Source organism: Geotrypetes seraphini, chromosome 3 (genome assembly GCF_902459505.1).
Source record: "Geotrypetes seraphini chromosome 3, aGeoSer1.1, whole genome shotgun sequence".
Classification (NCBI taxonomy): domain Eukaryota; kingdom Metazoa; phylum Chordata; class Amphibia; order Gymnophiona; family Dermophiidae; genus Geotrypetes; species Geotrypetes seraphini.
The window spans coordinates 249,270,574-249,289,549 of record NC_047086.1 but is presented as its reverse complement, the minus strand read 5'-3'; the positions used below and the strand labels follow the sequence as shown (position 1 = coordinate 249,289,549).

Genomic DNA, 18,976 nt, shown 5'->3' with positions numbered 1-18,976 from the left:
CTCTTTTACTGACAGAAATTAAATTTAAAAAAAAGAAAAGAAAAGAATGACTGCAGATGGTGGATAATGAAATGCATGTTTGCTTGCCGACTATCGAGCCGTGTTTTGAGTTAATTTGCAAAAACAAGAACATCCATCATATTGATTACCAATTCTAATCTATCTACTTTAGTTTCACCATTGTCACAAAAACAATAAGCTTCCCCTGGCCATTTTCACACAGGTAATATGTCAGGGCTTCGTTTTAAAAAATATGTTAGAATGTCTCAAATGAGCAGCCATTACAAACTGAAACTTTCAAATTATGAACAACATAAAAAACAGAGACAAGGATGTCTTTCTGACAGCATTTTTTCAAAGATGGCCACACATATGTCTTTGCAGAGCAGAGGAGCAGCCTAGTGGTCAGTGTAGAGGATTGTAAACCAGGACACTCAGGTTTATATCCTCCAACAACTCTTATTTAAAAGGCAGAGTCCTCCAAGAACACGGAAATACCTGCTGTAACTGACTGTACACCACCTCAATAGCCTTCATGTGTCATATATATTTAGATACAGTGGACCTGATATTCAGACTGCAGGAGGCAGCCTCCCTAGTTTGCAGTGATCCTGAATATTCAATGACAAGGCAGTATACATTTCGCGGTGACAGGTCAAATGCGCGCAAGACAACAGCGTGTGGACAAAAACGCGAAGACAAATCAGTGCAAAGATAATACCGCGCAAAGACAATAGCGCGTGAGACAATTGAGAGCTGTATATAGTTTGCGGTGACAGGTCAAATGCACGCAAGACAACAGCGTGTGGACAAAAATGCGAAGACAAATCAGAGCAAAGATAATACCGCGCAAAGACAATAGCGCGTGAGACAATTGAGAGCTGTATATAGTTCGCGGTGACAGGTCAAATGCGTGTAAGACAACAGCGCGCGGACAAAAATGCGAAGACAAATCAGCGCAAAGATAATACTGCACAAAGACAATAGGGTGCGCTGTTGTCTTGCACGCATTTAACTATGAACCATAGTTCGCTGCCTCAGACTTAGCTGGCCAGGCTGATATTCAGCAGCTGACTGGCTGAATATCGGCGGTGACCGACTTTATTGCGTGAAATAGCCAGTAACCAGGTTAGTTGGCAATCTGGGTATTCAATGGAAGATAGCCAGCTATCTCCCACTGAATATTAGTGGATAGCCAGCTAAGCGGTACTAAATATTGGGGGGGGGGGGGGGGGAGTAGGTATATGCTTTTTTCTGGAGGACTCACAATTTAAAGAAAAAAAAAGTTTAAGTGGGAATTGAACCTGGGTCCCCTAGTTTAAAGTTCACTGCATTTGGCCATTAGTAGGCTTACCAGACGTCCAGATTGCACCAGACATGTCCTCCTTTACAAGGACACTTTGTCCGAGTTATGAAAAGCTTCCAGCTAGCCGCGATGTCAGGATAGCATCTGTGCATGCACAGATGCAAAGCGGTGACGTCACACGCATCACACCAGCACATGCGCAGATGCCCTCCCGACAAGCGACCAGGTTGAGGGGGCAGAATGGGGTTTAACCCGGGTGGAATGGGGGCAGGCCTGGGGGTGGGGCCGTGGGTCTAGATTTTTGTTCCTGAAAATCCGGTAACCCTAGCCATTAGGCTACTCCTCAGACCTGCTGTCTATTTTGTTCAGAATGTTCTTAATACCTGAAGCTGTCATAGAACCTGGTTTTCCTGCTGACTTCACTTTCAGGGGAAAGGGAGGGGAGACAGAGGGGCATTTTCGAAAGGATGCCTAAGTCTACGGTTACCAGATTTTACATCTTAAAAAAAGAGGATGGCTGGCCCCGCCCTGTTCTTCTCCTGGCCCCATCCCATTCCCACAAACCTCGTCTCTTTGGGCTGAGGTCTGGAGTGAATCTGCACGTGCGCAGATGTGACTTGATGACATCGCACATGTGTGTGTGACATCACTAGGTCACATCCACGCATGTGCAGATGCACTCCAGACTCGGCCCCGATCTCAACAGCTTTTAAAAACCCGGACAAAGTGCTTGGTTTTGAAAAGCCATCCGGATGCCTGGACAGTGCTCTAAAAAGAGGACATGTCCTGGTAAATCTAAATGTCGGGTAACACTACCCAAGTCTGACTTTGGACATTTGAGAAAAATATCCACAAATTGGGTGGAGAAAATATCCGTTTTCAAACCCACAAGACATCTTTATTTATTTAATCTTTTTTCAAAATTGACCCAGCTAGACACCTAATTTTTTTTTTTTGGCCATTATAAAAACCAAAACAAAATCCAGATTAAAAATTATTGGGATTAGACTATGATAGATGGTAGTACAGATTAGCACAGACCATGAAAAAACCTAGCAGGCAAAACGGGTTCCTGTTGGTCCACACACAGCTAAGGGGGAAAGTTGAGCCTCTATTTCAACTTTAAGATAAAGTTAATAGCTCCAAAAAAAACCCATAAGAGTTGTTTTGTTTGGAGTTTTTAAAGTTTGCTATATTAGTTTATGAGTATACAGTCAAACCTTGGTTTGCGAGCATAATTCGTTCCAGAAGCATGCTTGTAATCCAAAGCACTCGTATATCAAAGCGAATTTCCCCATTAGAAATAATGGAAACCCAGACGATTAGTTCCACAACCCAAAAACATTAATACAAAATACTATACATACTTGTATAGCAAGACCTCGCTCATTTAGAACAGTCACTACACTTCTGAAACGTCAGAGAGAGAGAACCATCGGCTCAGTTGTGATGTGTGTATGTGTACTGTATGTTCTTGTATTGCAAGACCTCGCTCATTTACACTCCCGCAGCGTCAGAGAGAGAAAAACCAGTTGTGATAGACGTGTGTATACTGCATGTACTCGTATTGCAAGACTTTGCTCGTATACTACACTCTTGCAGTGTCAGAAAGAGAAGAACCATCGGTTCAGTTGTGATGTGTGTATACTGTATGTTCTTGTATTGCAAGACATTGCTTGTGTATCAAATTAAAATTTAATAAAATGTTTTGCTTGTCTTGCAAAACACTTGCAAACCAAGTTACTTGCCATCCAAGGTTTTACTGTACCTGAAAGCTTCTTCAACAGCAAATTTAGCTGACATGAACTCTTTTGACACTTCCCCCTCTTCTATTAAACTGCAATAGCAGTTTTTAGCGCAGAGCCGCGCTGAATGGCCCACGCTGCTCCTGACGCTCATAGGAACTCTAAGTATTGGGAGCAGTGTGGGCAATTCAGCATGGCTCCCCACGCTAGAAACTGCTATCGCAGCTTAATAGAAGAGGCCCTTTGTTTCTCCAATGATTGGTCAGGCAAACAAATTTGTTTGCTTTGTTTCCAATACACAGTCAGCTGTCATGTTTAGGATTAGTCTCATAGTTTCCCCTTAGTGAGCTTTGCTGATAAGTACCTATACGATACATAACATCACAGCCAATGGTTCAGTTTATTTATGTTTGAGTTTAAATTCATAAACGAAGATTTGTCACTTATTTAATGTCAAGAATTTAAACATGTTTTACAAAAAAAAGGTTTTTAGGATTGATGAAAGATTATCTCTTTTTAAAAAAATTTATTTATTCATTTTAAAACATACACAAAGTGCATTCAAAAAATACAATTGGTACAATAAAACATCACTTATAACTCCCCTCCCTCCCACCCATCTCGGATGTGTATAAAACTCTATTAAAAATGGAATACTGTTTAATTTGGATGTTTGGGGGGTTGGAGAGGGTTTGTGGCCACTGGTGGAGTGTGTGTGTGGTCATTACTTAATCCCTTCAGTGATCATCTGGTCAATTTGGGTAACTTTTTTGCATTTAGACGCTTCTAAAACAGGCCGACCCTAAAACGTCCAAATTCTATCTAGGACATCTTGCAAAAGGTTTGATTATTGCTGCAAGATGTCGAAGTCTAAACCACCCCAAAGTGCACCCAAAACATGCTTCTAACACGCCCCTTTATTATTATTATTATTTTTTAACTTTATTAATTTTTCAAGACAACAAAAGTGCAGAACAATATATATACGATCATTAATCCACCACAGTAAGAATTTATAATCTGTCAATAATAATACATAAAGAATAACCCCCCTCCCTTCCCTTCCATAACCTGTAGACATAGAACATAACAAAGCAATGATATAACCCCATCCCAACCTCCCACCCTACCCTGGATGTGTGTGTAATTCCACAAAAAAATAAAGATAAAAGACAATTATAACAAAGTAAAAAAAGATGTCAATGGGCCCCAAATCAAATTAAATAATGTGATGTGCACCAACATATCAGCATTCATTTTCTCATACCTGTAGCAGAGGCATAAATTTGCCCATCAAAAAGGAAAATTAAGGCGATCGCAATTTTTCCAATTACAAGTAGCCTTCTGTTTGGCTACCCCGGTCATAATAAGGAGTAGCCGGCTTTTATATCAGTCCAAAGGGGGTTTAAGATGTAATAACGTCCCACATATGACTATATCATATGTCAATGGAATCAATGACTCCAGTACAGTATTAATCTGTCCCCATATTGACTTCCAAAACTAAGTATTAAAGGACAGTAAAACAACAGATGGTCCAATGTCCCAATGTCAAGATCAGCATCTGTTAGATTTAAAACTGTCTAACTTCTGTAGATGAACCAGGGTCCAAAAAATCCTATGCAACAAGAAAAACCAAGTTTGTCTCAGAGATGCTGATACTGTACATCTCATCCTCCAAGACCAAATTCGTGGCCATTGAGTAGCAGAAATCTGCTGCTTAATCTCAATGCTCCAAATATCTCTCAAACTTGTTTTTGGTTTCTTATTCATATAGCCAGATATTAATTTATACCACTTGGCTGCCTGATGCCCTAGCAAATCTGTCTGGAAGCATAGGACCGGCAAGCTATACTGATTTTTTAGATTGAGTCAATCGGGGAACCCTTTCTGAATGGCCTGCTTCATCTGCAACCACTTATAAATTTGAGACTTTAAAATACCGAATGATTGTTGCAGTCATGAAAAATCAAGCATTTTCCCATTTGATACGTATACCTGCCTGCATCCAATGCTTCCAGAAGATCTTAGACTTGCCAATTTGAATCTTGGAAATAAGCCATAAGGATTGACACGCGGATTTTTCTACTGGAATATATGTTAAGTTGTTAATAAATTTCAAGGTTTTCCAGGTGTCAAATAAAATACTATTGTCCTTAACATATCTGGGTAACTTGATACTTAAAACATGCCACAATCTCAAAGGAGACATGAGTTGCCATTGTAAATAAAGCCAATATGGAAGATGTTCCATGAGCTCAGGAAGGATCCAATACCCTGTCTCATGATAAAAGCTTGATTGTATCTGTAGAAATTTGGAAAATTTACCCCACCCTCCTCAATTGGTTTTTGCAAAGATACTAGAACTATTCTAGCAGTTTTACCCAGCCAAATAAAGTTAGTGAGAATTCTATTTAATTTCTTTTAAAAGGATCCTTGAAAATAAACTGGCAACATCCCCATTTGGTAGCAAACTACAGGCAATATCATCATCTTGACAGTTTGTACTCTCCCCAACCAAGAAAGATGTAAAGGGTTCCAGTGCTCACAAATCGCTTTGACTTTCAGCAATAAAGATTTCTCATTTACTGTCATTGTGTCTTCCAGAGTTTTTTGAATCATAACACCTATATATTTTATACCCTCTTCCTTCCAAAAGAATGGGAATGGGTCAAATAGTCCTTTTATACAATGTACATTTAGTGGAAGAACCTCCAATTTACTCCGATTTATTTTATAACCAGAAAATTTACCAAATCGGTCAATCAAGTCCAGTAAATATGGAATGGTAAAATCAGGATTTCTCCAATGAAGCAAGATATCATCTGCATTGCAGGGACCTTATGTTCCCGACCTGCATAAGGCATTCCCTGTATCTCCTTTGCCTGCTGTATAGCCAACAACAAGGGTTCCAACACAATATCAAAAAGCAAAGGAGATAAGGGACATACCTGTCTAGCTCCCCTTTCCGCTCTATAATCTGGCCGAAGGGGAGCTATACAAGGTATGAATCATTTGTATAAATCCAGATCCTATACCAAACCAATCCATTGCTTGATACATGAAAGTACTATTCCACTTGATCAAAGGCCTCTGCATCCAAAGAGACAGAAAGCCATATCATTCATTGTTATTGATAAATTTAGCATATGAAATGCCAATCTAGTATTATTTGAAGAGTGCCTCTTGAGCAACGAAACCCGTTTGGTGCATACCAATCATGTATGGGAGAGCCTTGGCTAACCTTAAAGCCAATAACTTAGTCAGGAGTTTTCCATCCACATTGATTAAGAAATAGGCCTGTAATTTGAGACCAACATGAAATCTCTATTTGGCTTTGGCAAAACAATAGTTAAAGATTCAGCCATAGTATCTGAAATACAACCTTTAGTCAGTTGTGATTGATATAATTTTAGAAGATGAGGTAAAAGTGTAATTTGAAATGATTTGAAAAACTCCACCATAAGTCCATCACCACCTGGAGCGGATCCAGCTCTCACGGACTTCAACGCTGTCTGAAGCTCTTTTAGTGATATAGGTGCATCAAGATTTCCTTTTATATGCTCGGGAATTTTTGGTCCCTGAATTAACTATAAAAATTCTAAGCCTTCCATTTCTTTATCAGAATAAAGCTCAGAAGAATATAAAGCTTTATAAAATTCCCAAAATTGCTTCAAAACATCTCCAAAGTGGGTATGAATTTTACCTTTCTTATCTTTAATAGCCACAATTTTTATTTTCCTTTTTTTGTCTTTGAGATAATTACCCAATAATCTTCTCGCTTTATTCGAGTTTCCATAATACAGATCTTGTTGAGAAAATAAATCTAGCATATTGTGAAGAAATCTCTGTAAAGTACTGTGTTCCCATTTCGAAGCCAATTGTGACTCTAAGGATCAAATATTTTGTTCAAAATTAGAAAATTCTAATTTCAGCATTTTCCGTATGTGTGCCGAATAAGAAATTATTTGCCCTCTCATCGTAGCTTTAAAAGCATCCCAAATAGTTTCCAATGAGACTTCCTCTGAGGTATTGAGTTGAAAAGAGTCAACCATTTTTTGTTTTATTTCCTCAAGAAAGTTTGAATCTGCAAGCAATGTATTATTGAATCTCCAAACAGGTCTAGTAAAGTCCTTTTCACCAACTCGGCACTCAATCCAAATACCTGCATGATCCGTCAAAAGGATTGGATCTATGTTAGCCTGTGTAACCTGGCTCGTTAAATTATCTGATACAAAAAAATTATCAATTCTAGAAAATGATTGATGAACCTGGGAACAAAAAAAAAATTCACGAGCATTAAAATGAAAAAGCATCCATATATCTTTTAAACTGCATGATTGCACAAGATTGTCCAAGCCTAATGACTTTAGTTGTCTGTTAGGTTGTTTATCCAGCAATGAATCCATGACAGCATTGAGGTCTCTAGCCACAATTATATTAGATGTAGCAAATGACAGAATTAAATGTTGGCGTTTAAAAAAAAATCAGTCTGATTCGTATTAGGGGCGTAAACATTAAAAAGCTTCACGGTATCATTTCCTAAGGTCATGTCAATATGAATTCATCTTCCCATAGGATCAGCACTAGCATTACTAAATACCGCAGAGCATTTCCTATTGACCAGGATAGCCACACCAGCTTTCTTTCCCACTGTAGGCGCATAAAAAGGAATGTTTTACCCATTCACCATCCAGTTTACTGGCTTCAACTGGAGAGAGGTGTGTTTCCTGCAAGAAATAGACATCAGCCTCTTGCTTTTTCAAAAAATTCAATACTTATTTCCTCTTTATGGGGTGATTAAGCCCATTTACATTTAACATGTAAAATTTTATAGCCATTTGAATTGATTAAAGTATAAAAATACATAAGCAAATGATACCAGAATAATTGCCACATACATCCTTATCCCTTTTCACCTACCTCCCAACCCACCCACATAAAAAATTTCATAAAATAACCCTCCATACACATCCATAAACCCATACCCCCATATCCCTCCCCACCCCAATAGATAAATCATGTGAACTTGGATGCGCATCCACTAGGCCCACAAACCCATCTCCCTTCCACCCTGCAATTACTATATCACCCTTTTACCTATCACAAATACCCAACAATATCTTTACCCAATAAACAAATGAAATAAATTAATATTTATATCCACAATTCTTTAAATAGCCTATATAAAGAATTTCAGTAATTATCAGAAAATAACCATTTCTTTTGCCCCTATATTTAATGACCTCTCCAATACTAGAAACTAGAAATATACCATGAATATACGATACATCTACTATCAATCAGGATACTCCCAACATCCTATACAGAGTAATTCTCAGAATAATATATTATCAGGGAAACTCCAATTCTAACACATAGCCTCAAAATATTTATTGTAAAGACCCCAACCTAAGGATTCCAAAATTAATCTATATATACTTTATGCTTTGTTAAATAAATCAATATCAGAATAGTGGGACATAGTACCCTTCATCGTCAAGTGATAATAAAATAGAATATAAACATGAAGTATAAATTTTTTTTTTCCCCCTCTTAAACTAAAACATTGTAATTTAATCACATATTTGCAAATATTTACACATTCAGGTTGAGCATTATCAACACATAGGGCGCTAGCAGTTTTAGCCCGCATGCTAAACGCTAATGCCTCCAAAGAGCTCGCGTTAGTATTTTTCATTTAGCGCGTTAGCGCACGCTAAAAATGTTAGCACACCTTAGTAAAAGGAGCCCATAGTGCAAATCTTCTAAACATTTCACAAAGGCAGAAAGCTGAAAACGAAAATAAAAACCAGATGGCCTGAACTTAATGTTGTTTCATAGCTTATCCCAGGTCTAGTTTAGATTATTCCACCTCCCACCTGAGGGACTGGAGCAGGACTTTTCCTTCTCTTTATCATACACCTCTGTGCCTATTTCCTGCAGATTTTCTGTGTTGTGCCAAGGTCTGCTTCTCCTGAAAGATATCTTAATTCATTGACAACCAGTAGATGTCCAATATGTCTATGGTTTGGATTTCTGAGATCCTTTTTCTTCAAATAAAGTTATGATTATTACATTATTTAATTTGGATGCTATGCATTTTCATTGAATGAATTATTGTTGTTGGATCTAGTATATGCTTGATTCACTCACATTTTTTTAATTTTTGACTACACCATCCCCCACTCTAACCATTATCTTTGAAGTGAAAAATGTGTGCCTTTCAAACCCTATCCTAATCCCACTATACCCACATATAGGTGACACCTTTCTGGGCCCCAACTCTTTAATCTCCCTCATGATCCCCGCTCCAGAGGCCTACCAAGGTACCTGCTGGTCCAGCAGGGGTCATCGTGGTAGGAGAGTGGCCCTTTTGCTGCTGCCTCTATGCAGCTGCTTTCTAAAATGACTGCTGTGAGGTTTTGTCGCTGCTCAAGGTATTTCCTGTAGTACCATGAGCTGCCACGAGAGGTCATGGCAGCCATTTTAGAAGTCAGTTGCATAGGAGGCAAGAGCGAGAGGGCTATGCTCCTGCCATGAAGAGCCCCACTAGACCACCAGGTACCTTGGTAGGCCGAGGAGGGCAGGTGTGTGTGTGTGGGGGGGGGGGGGGGTGTGAATCATGAGGTTTGGAGGGAGATTAAAGCCGCAGGTTGCTGACCCCTGGCCTACCAGCAATTCACATACTGACACAGGATACAATTAGTAGGTTTTCCACTGAGAAATGAATTTGAGAATATTTTTTTTCTCTCCCTTTAGTGGAATGTCAGAAACTAGATGAGTATGTGAAAACAGAAGGAGCCTGGCTATATGATAATAACAAGCGTTTTTATGGAACAGACAATGAAGAGGAATGTGCTTTGAAATGCGATGTTGAACCAAATTTCCTTTGCAGGTAATATCTATTTTTCTCTTTAGTACCCACCAAGCTTCTGGCAGCATATTCAACTCACTTAGACAATTGGTGGGGGAATAGTATAAGTTTATTACAAATTTATTCAGGATGATATATCCCCGATGTTATTGAAATTGTTCATGTTTTGACAGAGTTATGCAGAAAACAGGGCTTCTATAGGGTTTAAAAAATATAGTATATATAAATGTGTGCCTATGTATGCATGGGAAAAGCATTATATAAGTTTAGGTCAGGCAAACACAGAAACATGATGGCAGATAAAGGCCAAATGGCCCATCCAGTCTGTCCATCCACAGTAACCACTATCTCCTCCTCTCCGTAAGAGATCCCACATGCCTGTCCCACGCATTCTTGAACTCAGACTCATAAGAACATAAGAATTCCACTGCTGGGTCAGACCAGTGGTCCATCAGCGGCCCTTAGATCAAAGACCTGTTCCCTGAGTCTAGCCATACCTGCATACGTTCTGGTTCAGCAGGAACTTGTCTAACTTCGTCTTGAATCCCTGGAGGGCATTTTCCCCTATAACAGCCTCTGGAAGAACATTTCCGTTTTCTACCACTCTCTGGTTGAAGAAGAACTTCCTTACGTTTGTACGGAATCTATCCCCTTTTAACTTTAGAGAGTGCCCTCTTGTTCTCTCTACCTTGGAGAGGGTGAACAACTTGTCTTTATCTACTAAATCTATTCCCTTCATTATCTTGAATGTTTTGATCATGTCCTCTCTCAGTCTCCTCTTTTCAAGGGAGAAGAGGCCCAGTTTCTCTTATCTCTCACTGTACGGCAACTCCTCCAGTCCCTTAACCATTTTAGTCGCTCTTCTCTGGATCCTCTAATAAAAACTGTTTTTATATTATTTCATTTTTCTTAATTTGTAGTCCTTTTAATAATTTATCAATTATCTTTTATCAAACTACTAAATGGATTCCAAATTGTAGAAAATGTACTTAACTTGCTTTGCAGCAACACCTCTCCAACGCGATATCCGTTTCAAAACTTTCATCAGGGATGAGGTGAGTATGCAAAAAAAGAACACGGTGAACTGCTAACTTATTAATCCATTGCTGCAAACATCTCTACCATATCTCCCCTCTCCCACCTTTCCTCCAAAGTATACATATTGAGATCTTTGTCTGCCCCATATGCCTTATAACGAAGACAATGCACCATTGTAGTAGCCTTCCTCTGGACCAACTCCATCCTTTTTATATCTTTTTGAAGGTGCGGCCTCCAGAATTGTACACAATATTCTAAATGAGGTCTCACCAGAGTCTTATAGAGAGGCATCAATATCTCCTTTTTCCTACCAGCCATACCTCTCCCTATGCAATCTAGCATCCTTCTAGCTTTCGCTGTCACTTTTTTAACCTTTTTGGCCACCTTAAGATCATCTGTCATGCACATAAGTTCTTCATCCCCTAAACTGTACTGTTCCCTCAGGTTTCTGTGGCCCAAATGCATGACCTTGCATTATTTAGCATTAAATCTTATGTATTTATTTATTTGCTCAATTATTTAGCCCGTCCTTCAAAGGAGCCCAGAATGGATTACAAAGTACATCCACAATATGATCGAGACAGGACAGAGATGACATAATTTACAATATAGACATGACAATAAAACATATTACACTAAGCAGCACCTGGAGTAGATGCGTTGACTCTGAATGGCATTCCTGGATGCATATCCTTAAGGCGCTGGGTTTGTGAAGAGTGATCTCCATTGGCCATTACCCTCTGTCGCTTTCCACTCAACCAGTTCCTGACCCAGCCCGTAACTTTGGGGCCCATGCTGAGGGCACTCAGTTTATTTATTACAACGTCTTTATTTATTAAAATGTAGGTGCCAGAATCATGCTGACGGAAGCGCTTTATGATGCCTAACACCATTGTCGGCATGGCTAATGCCGGAAGTGGAATGCTGTTGAAGGCTTTCCTAAAATATAAATACACGGCATCCACCTTAACATCCCCCCTTAATTAAAAAAAAAAAAGAAATGTCTCTAGAAATCAAAATCACCGATGTATGTAATATAAGTGAATCAAATATAGGACAATGATGCCATTGTGACATCAATGATAAGGTTGGCTGCTAGACATTAGTGGAATGAGGCATTATGACATCACAATATCAGCTCTGGTTACTAGACCCTGAAACTCTTCACACCAAGGGGAGAAATTATCAATGTGGGCTACTTAGAAGAGGTCTTATTTTACCAGTAACTTGTGCTGTTTTAGCACAGATCTCATTTTATGCAATGAGACCCAGTTACTAATAACCTGAGTTAACAGTAAAATAACATGTCTTTAACAGTAGCCCACATTGTTAGCTTCCTCCTTAAGGGTCCCTTGCTAAAGTATAGTATGCTTTTGAACTTACCATGCTTTAGTAGCAAAAATCAATATGCGGTAAGTGCAAGGGTTGTGCAGTAACTACTGGGAATGTACCTAGCCTGTCTTATGCGGTACCCATTAAGTGCTTCTGCGTAGCTGTACAAATGCAGCTGGCCTTTAACCTGCTCAACCCTCATCTCATTCTACGCTAAGCAGTGAGTACTAGAAGTCTGCATGGGAACGGGGATCACGGGAATCCCGCAGAGATCCCCCCTGACCCACAGAACTCCCACGGGAACCCCCCTCTGGCCCACAGGACTCCCACAGGGATGGAAGGCTTTGGAAGCAGGGGTCGACTTACTGAGGCCTACCTACATTCTGACGCAGGTGAGAGACCAGTCCGGTGCCATGGTGAAAACAGCCATGCTGAGCAGTGAGCTCAGCACTCACACAGCTGAAAGTCTTGCTGATTGGTCCGGCGATGTGGCGGGGTAGGAACAGCAAGCAAGGCTCTCAGCTGTTTACGTGCTGAGCTCACTGCTCAGCATGTACACAGCTGAGAGTCTTGCTTGCTGATTGGTCAGCAAGGCTAGAGCGGGAAGACATTTATTTAGTGATCCGCCCAGCACCCCGAAGGCCCTGATACCAGTGAGACTCATCTCGAACTAGAAGAGAGTAACCCGAGGAGGCAGGAGACAAGGAACTAGTGCTGCCCAATTCACGATTCGGGTGAATCGATTCGAATCGATTCAATTTTTTAAAAAATTGGCCTCCCGATTCAATGACCAATCCTTCCCCCATGCCTTCCTAAAGCAGGATCTGCAGCGCTGCCTCTTGTTGGCCGTCCTCTGCCGCTCCTGCTTGAGGGGGGAGGGTCAGTCAGAAAGGCCTCCCCCAGCTTCCCTGCTCTTACCTCCTTAAGGCTAATACGGCAGCTTCCCCGCTCTTACCTTTAGGCTAATATGGCAGCCTGCAGGATCGCTAGTGTTATAGCGATCCCTGCAGTTGCCCGTCGTCCTCAGCAGCACATTCTCTATGCTACGTCCTGCCCCTGCTCTGATGTCAGGGACAGGATCGCGGCAGAGAGAACATGCTGCTGAGGATGACGGGCAGCTGCAGGGATCGCTATAGCACTAGCAATCCTGCAGGCTGCCGTATTAGCCTAAAGGTAAGAGCAGGGAAGCTGGGGAAAGATACAGGCTTGCGGGGGGAGCAGGCGTTTGCAGCAGGTAGCAGGCCAAAGAGTGCCTTCACGGCAGGGGGGCAGGCCTTTGCGGGGGGAGCAGTTCTTCGCGGCAGGGAGCAGGCTGAAGAATGCTTTTATGGTAGGGAGGCAGGCCTTTGTGGGGGGAGCAGGTCTTCGCGGCAGAGAGCAGGCCTTCATGGCAGGGAAGCAGGCCTGTGCAGAGGGAAGAGGAAGAAGAGTTCCTTCGCGGTGGGGAGGCAGGCCTGTGCAGAGGGAGGAGGAGGAAGGAGTAAGAGAGGGGAGGAGAGATGCCAGATCCGGGGAGAAGGGTAGAGAGAGACCAAACCAAAAAGAGGGGGAGGAAAGCAAAGGAGAGGTGCATGGACTAAAGGAGAGAGGGAGAAGAAATGCAAGACCACTAGGGGAAGGGTACAAGAGGGACAGATACTGCTCCAAAGTAGGTGGGCAGGGTGCAGGATGGCAGGAGAGATAGTAGGAGAAATCCTGTACCTGGGGAAGGGGATACAAAAAACAGCTTCGGTCATTAGAACGTAGGTGGAGAAAACCCAGACCAATATTGAAAACCCAGACCAATACTGAAAAATTCAAAAGCACTCAAGATTGTATAAATCAAAAATAAATCAGGCAAAAATGAAATATTACTCAGGCCAAATTTTGAAAGCCAAAAACTCCTCTGCACATTATTCCATATTAAAATCAGTTACGTCTACAACCAAGAGGCAAAACCAAATAACCAATAACTTGCCTACTGCCCAGGAACTTGCAACTTATTTTATAGACAAAGTGAATAATATCAAGAAAAATCTTATCTTGAATCAGCATTCAATACTAGACCAAGACCAAATTGAGCTAGGGTCACTATCCTCAAAATGCTCACAGTTCAACCTACCAAATCTTATGGAGATTGAATCCCTCATTAAGACCATTAATATTAAGGATTCCCAAGCAGAATCAATCCCCCCCCCTTCATTCTTAAACGTTATTTTGCTATTTTCGGTCCTTTCATCCTTGCCCTAATTAATGAAAGCCTTCAGCAAAGAACTATGCCAAAGGCCTGGAAGGAAAGAGTTATTCGCCCTATTATCAAGGATCAAAAAACTAGTCCCAAGGATAAATCAAATTACAGACCAATTGCAAATATTCCCTTCCTAGCAAAGCTGTCTGAGAAGGTGGTATTCAATCAAATATCAGAATTCATAGAAAAAAACCTAATATTTTACATCCGAATCAAACAGGCTTTAGACAGCATCCTCTACAGTACACTCGCTGATTGGTATGTCTACCTCCATGCTTTACTTCCTGGATCACCATCAATCTGTTCTTCTGATTTCTATTGATCTTTCATCTGCTTTTGATACAATTGACCACAATCTTCTTATAGACAGACTCCAATCTATTGGCATCACGGATCAGGCCCTCTCTTGGTTTATATCTTACTTTGCAAACCGCTCTTCTATTGTGTCTTTTAACAATTCAACTTCCGAAAGTTTTTCAGTAACACATGGTATTCCCCAAGGGTCCATTCTTTCACCACGTTTGCTCAATATTTTTCTTGCACCCTTGATGATTCTCTGCCAATCCATTGGCTTTAACGTATTTGCTTATGCAGATGACATTCAGCTTTTACATCCGCTAAATACCAATAATCCTCTTGAAACAATAGCAATCAATAAGAAACTCGAACAGATACACCAGTGGCTTGACGCTAACAGATTAGCACTTAACAAATCAAATGTTATGCTAGTTCCCTGGAAAGACGGTTCTAAGCTCATTTTTCCCATCACTATCAAGGGTACCACTCTACAGTCAATAAGGAGCATTAAGATCCTAGGGGTTATCTTTGATTATAAACTAACCAATCACAACCACATTAGTAGCATTGTTAAATCAACTTTTTTCAGACTTCGTCAAATCAGTTCAGTTTCGCAATTTCTATGTCCAAAGTCACTTAACATTTTAATCCATTCCTTAGTAATTTCTAAAATTGATTATTGCAATGCTCTATTCAAGGGAATAGCCCAAAATGAAATCAAACATTTACAGATTATTCAAAATGCTTCTATTAAACTTATATTGAAAGCGAGGAAATTCGATCACGTGACACCTCTCCTTAAGAAAGCGCATTGGCTCCCGGTAGCTCACCATATAATATATAAACTAAGTCTGCTTACACTCAAATCGTTACTTTACAAAACTCCTGCTTTTATTTATAAATTACTGATTCCTTACACTTCAAATAGATTATTGAGATCAAATGAGCAATATTTACTAATAATTCCTTCACTTAAAATTATTAACACATGGCGCCAATTCATTTTTTCCATCACAGCCCCTCAAACACGGAACTCACTCCCCATCTTTTTAAGGGAAGAACGTAACTTGGACAGATTTAAGAATAAATTAAAAAGCTTTCTTTTTAAGGACGCACTTGATAATTAGAAAGCCTGACTTGTAGCCTTATTTCGAAATCTGCTGCTTTATCTCAATGCTCCAAATGTCTTTTAATCTTGTTTTTGGTTTTTTATTTAAATACTCAGATATTAATTTGTACCACTTGGCGGCCTGATGCCCTTGGAAATCTGTCTGGAAACATAGGCCCAGCAAGCTATACTGATTTTTTAAATTTTGCCAGTCAGGGAACCCTTTCTGAATGGCCTGTTTCAACTGCAACCATTTAAAAGCTTGAAACTTTGAGATGCCGAATGATTGTTGCAGTTGTAATAAATTTAGCATTTTCCCATTTAAGATCACATCATCTAAAGTACGTATACCTGCCTGCAGCCAATGTTTCCAGAGGATCTTAAACTCGCCAATTGGAATCTTGGAGTTCAACCAGAAGGATTGACACGTGGATTGTTGTATTGGAATAGATGTTAAATTATTAATTAATTTTAATGTGTTCCAGGAGGAAAAACGAACACTATTGTCCTTATATATTCTGGGCAGCTTGATACTCAAAATGTGACTCAAATGTAATGGGGACATAAGATGACTCTCTAAGATCAGCCAATTCGGCAGGTTCTCCATGAGTTCAGGAAGGATCCAATACATACCCTGACGCAAAATGAAGGCTTGATGATATCTATTAAAATTTGGAAAATTTACCCCCCCCTTGCAGATTGTGATTTTTGTAAAGATACTGAAGCTATTCTAGCAGTTTTACCCAGCCAAATACATTTTGTAAGGATCTCATTCAATTTTTTATAAAAGGACCCTTGGAAATAAACTGGTAACATACTCATTTGGTAGCAAACTACATGCAAAATCATCATTTTAATGGTTCGGACTCTTCCCCCGCCAAGAAAGATGTAATGAGTTCCAATGCTCACACATTTCTTTGACTTTCAATAATAAGGATTTTTCATTTACTGTCATTGTGTCTTCCAATGCTCTTTGAATCATGATACCCAAATATTTTATACCCTCTTCCTTCCAAAGGAATGGGAATGGAACAAATAAGCCATTTATACAATGCACATTTAACGGAAGAACCTCTGATTTGCTCCAATTTATTTTGTAACCCGAAAATTTGCCAAATCGATCAATCAATTCCAGTAAATGTGGGATGGTAGGATTCTTCAAATGAAACAAAATATCATCTGCATAGGTTGAAACCTTATAATCCCGACCTGCATATGGAATTCCCCGTATCTCCCTTGCCTGCTGAATGGCCAGCAACAAGGGTTCCAAAACAATATCAACAAGCAAAGGAGATAAGGGACATCCTTGTCTAACTCCCCTCTGTAAAGAAAAACGCTCTAAGAATGTATTATTAATATATAATCTGGCAGAAGGGGAGCTATACAAAGTTTGAATCATTTGAATAAATCCAGATCCTTTTCCAAATCAATCCATTGCTTGATACATGAAAGTCCATTCTACACGATCAAAGGCCTTCTCTGCATCCAAAGAAACAGAAAAGGCCGGATTATCCATTGTTTTTGCTAAATTGAGCATATGAAATGCCAATCTGGTATTATTTGAAGAATGTCTTTGAGCAACGAAACCCGTTTGGTGCATGCCGATCATATAAGGGAGAGGCTTGGTTAATCATAGAGCCAATAACTTAGCCAGGAGTTTTCCATCCACATTACTTAAAGGAATAGGCCTGTAGTTTGAAACTAACATGGGATCTCTATTTGGCTTCGGCAAAACAGTGATTAACGATTCCGCCATAGTACTTGCTATACAGTTGTGATTGATATAAATTTAAAAGATGAGGTAATAGTATGTTTTGAAAAGATTTGAGAAACTCTACTGTGAATCCATCACTACCCAGAGCGGATCCAACTCTGAGATACCTCAATGCTGCTTGGAGTTCCTTAAGTGATATAGGCGCTTCAAGATTTTCTTTTATATGCTCGGGAATTTTTGGCCCATGAATTAAGTTTAAAAATTCTCTTCCTTCAATTTCTTTATTTGAATAAAGCTCAGAATAATATAAAGCTTTATAATAATCCAAAAATTGTTTTAAAACATCTCCAATGTGGGTATGAATTTTACCTTTCTCATCTTTAATGGCCGCAATCTTTACTTTTCTTTTTTTAGACTTAAGATAGTTAGCCAATAATCTTCCCACTTTATTCGAGTTTCCATAATACAGAGCCTGCTGAGAAAACAAATCTTTCCTGGCCAATTGTGAGGAAATCTCATTATATTTATATTTAGCTTTCATCAGGTCTTTCAAAGTATCTTGTTCCCAATTCGAGGCCAATTGTGACTCTAAAGTCAAAATATTTTGTTCCAAATTGGAAAATTCTAATTTTAGCAGTTTCCTAATAATAATGTAAATCACATTTATTAAATTTCAAATACAAACAAAATAGTAAAAAAAAAAAATCATTTCAAATACAAGAAGAAAAACAAAATTTACAGGGTTAATATATAATAAACATTATCACTAAAAGCAAATATACCCAATTCCCTACCCCTTTTTCCCCATTTTAGAACTGTAATTACATATTAAATAATATGCAACTGCGAATGTGTGGTGTTAATGTATCTAAATAAGGTGACAATGAAGGTAAGGAATTCACAAAATACTCAATTGCATGTAAGAATATATATCCAATTTAGACCAGTTATAAACAGTACGTAATTGTGATAATGTTTGTAAATTACCCTCATTAGTTAATATCTGGTAAAAATATAAAATATTTCCTTGTTTATTAGATTGAAAACCTGCAGATGTTATACCAGGTAAAAAAGAGCCATTTCCATAAATAGGTAAAAGTGGTGTAGTTTTAAAAATCAAACTTCAATCGATTACATATCTCAAAGGAACAATTAAAAAATAAAAAGGATTTTTCAGAACAGCAGGCTTCATCTTAGAAGCATGTAAAAGATAACTAAAGTGATAAGGCCTCCATAATTTTAACTCTACTGAAGTCCAGGAAAAATAAGATGTTGCAAGAAATCAATCATGTATGTGATGCATATGACAAGCCTCGACAAATTGCCTCAACT

The 18,976-nt window shown here is 39.3% G+C and overlaps 1 protein-coding gene across 1 annotated transcript in view; it reads left to right on the top strand.

Annotated features, from left to right (window-relative positions):
- Positions 1-18,976, top strand: part of PLG (plasminogen) — a 256,749-nt gene that overhangs the window by 8,758 nt on the left and 229,015 nt on the right. Inside the window, exon 2 of the mRNA XM_033938421.1 lies at positions 9,814-9,949. Within this exon, the coding sequence (XP_033794312.1) occupies positions 9,814-9,949 (136 nt within the window). The remainder of the gene's footprint in view (positions 1-9,813; positions 9,950-18,976) is intronic.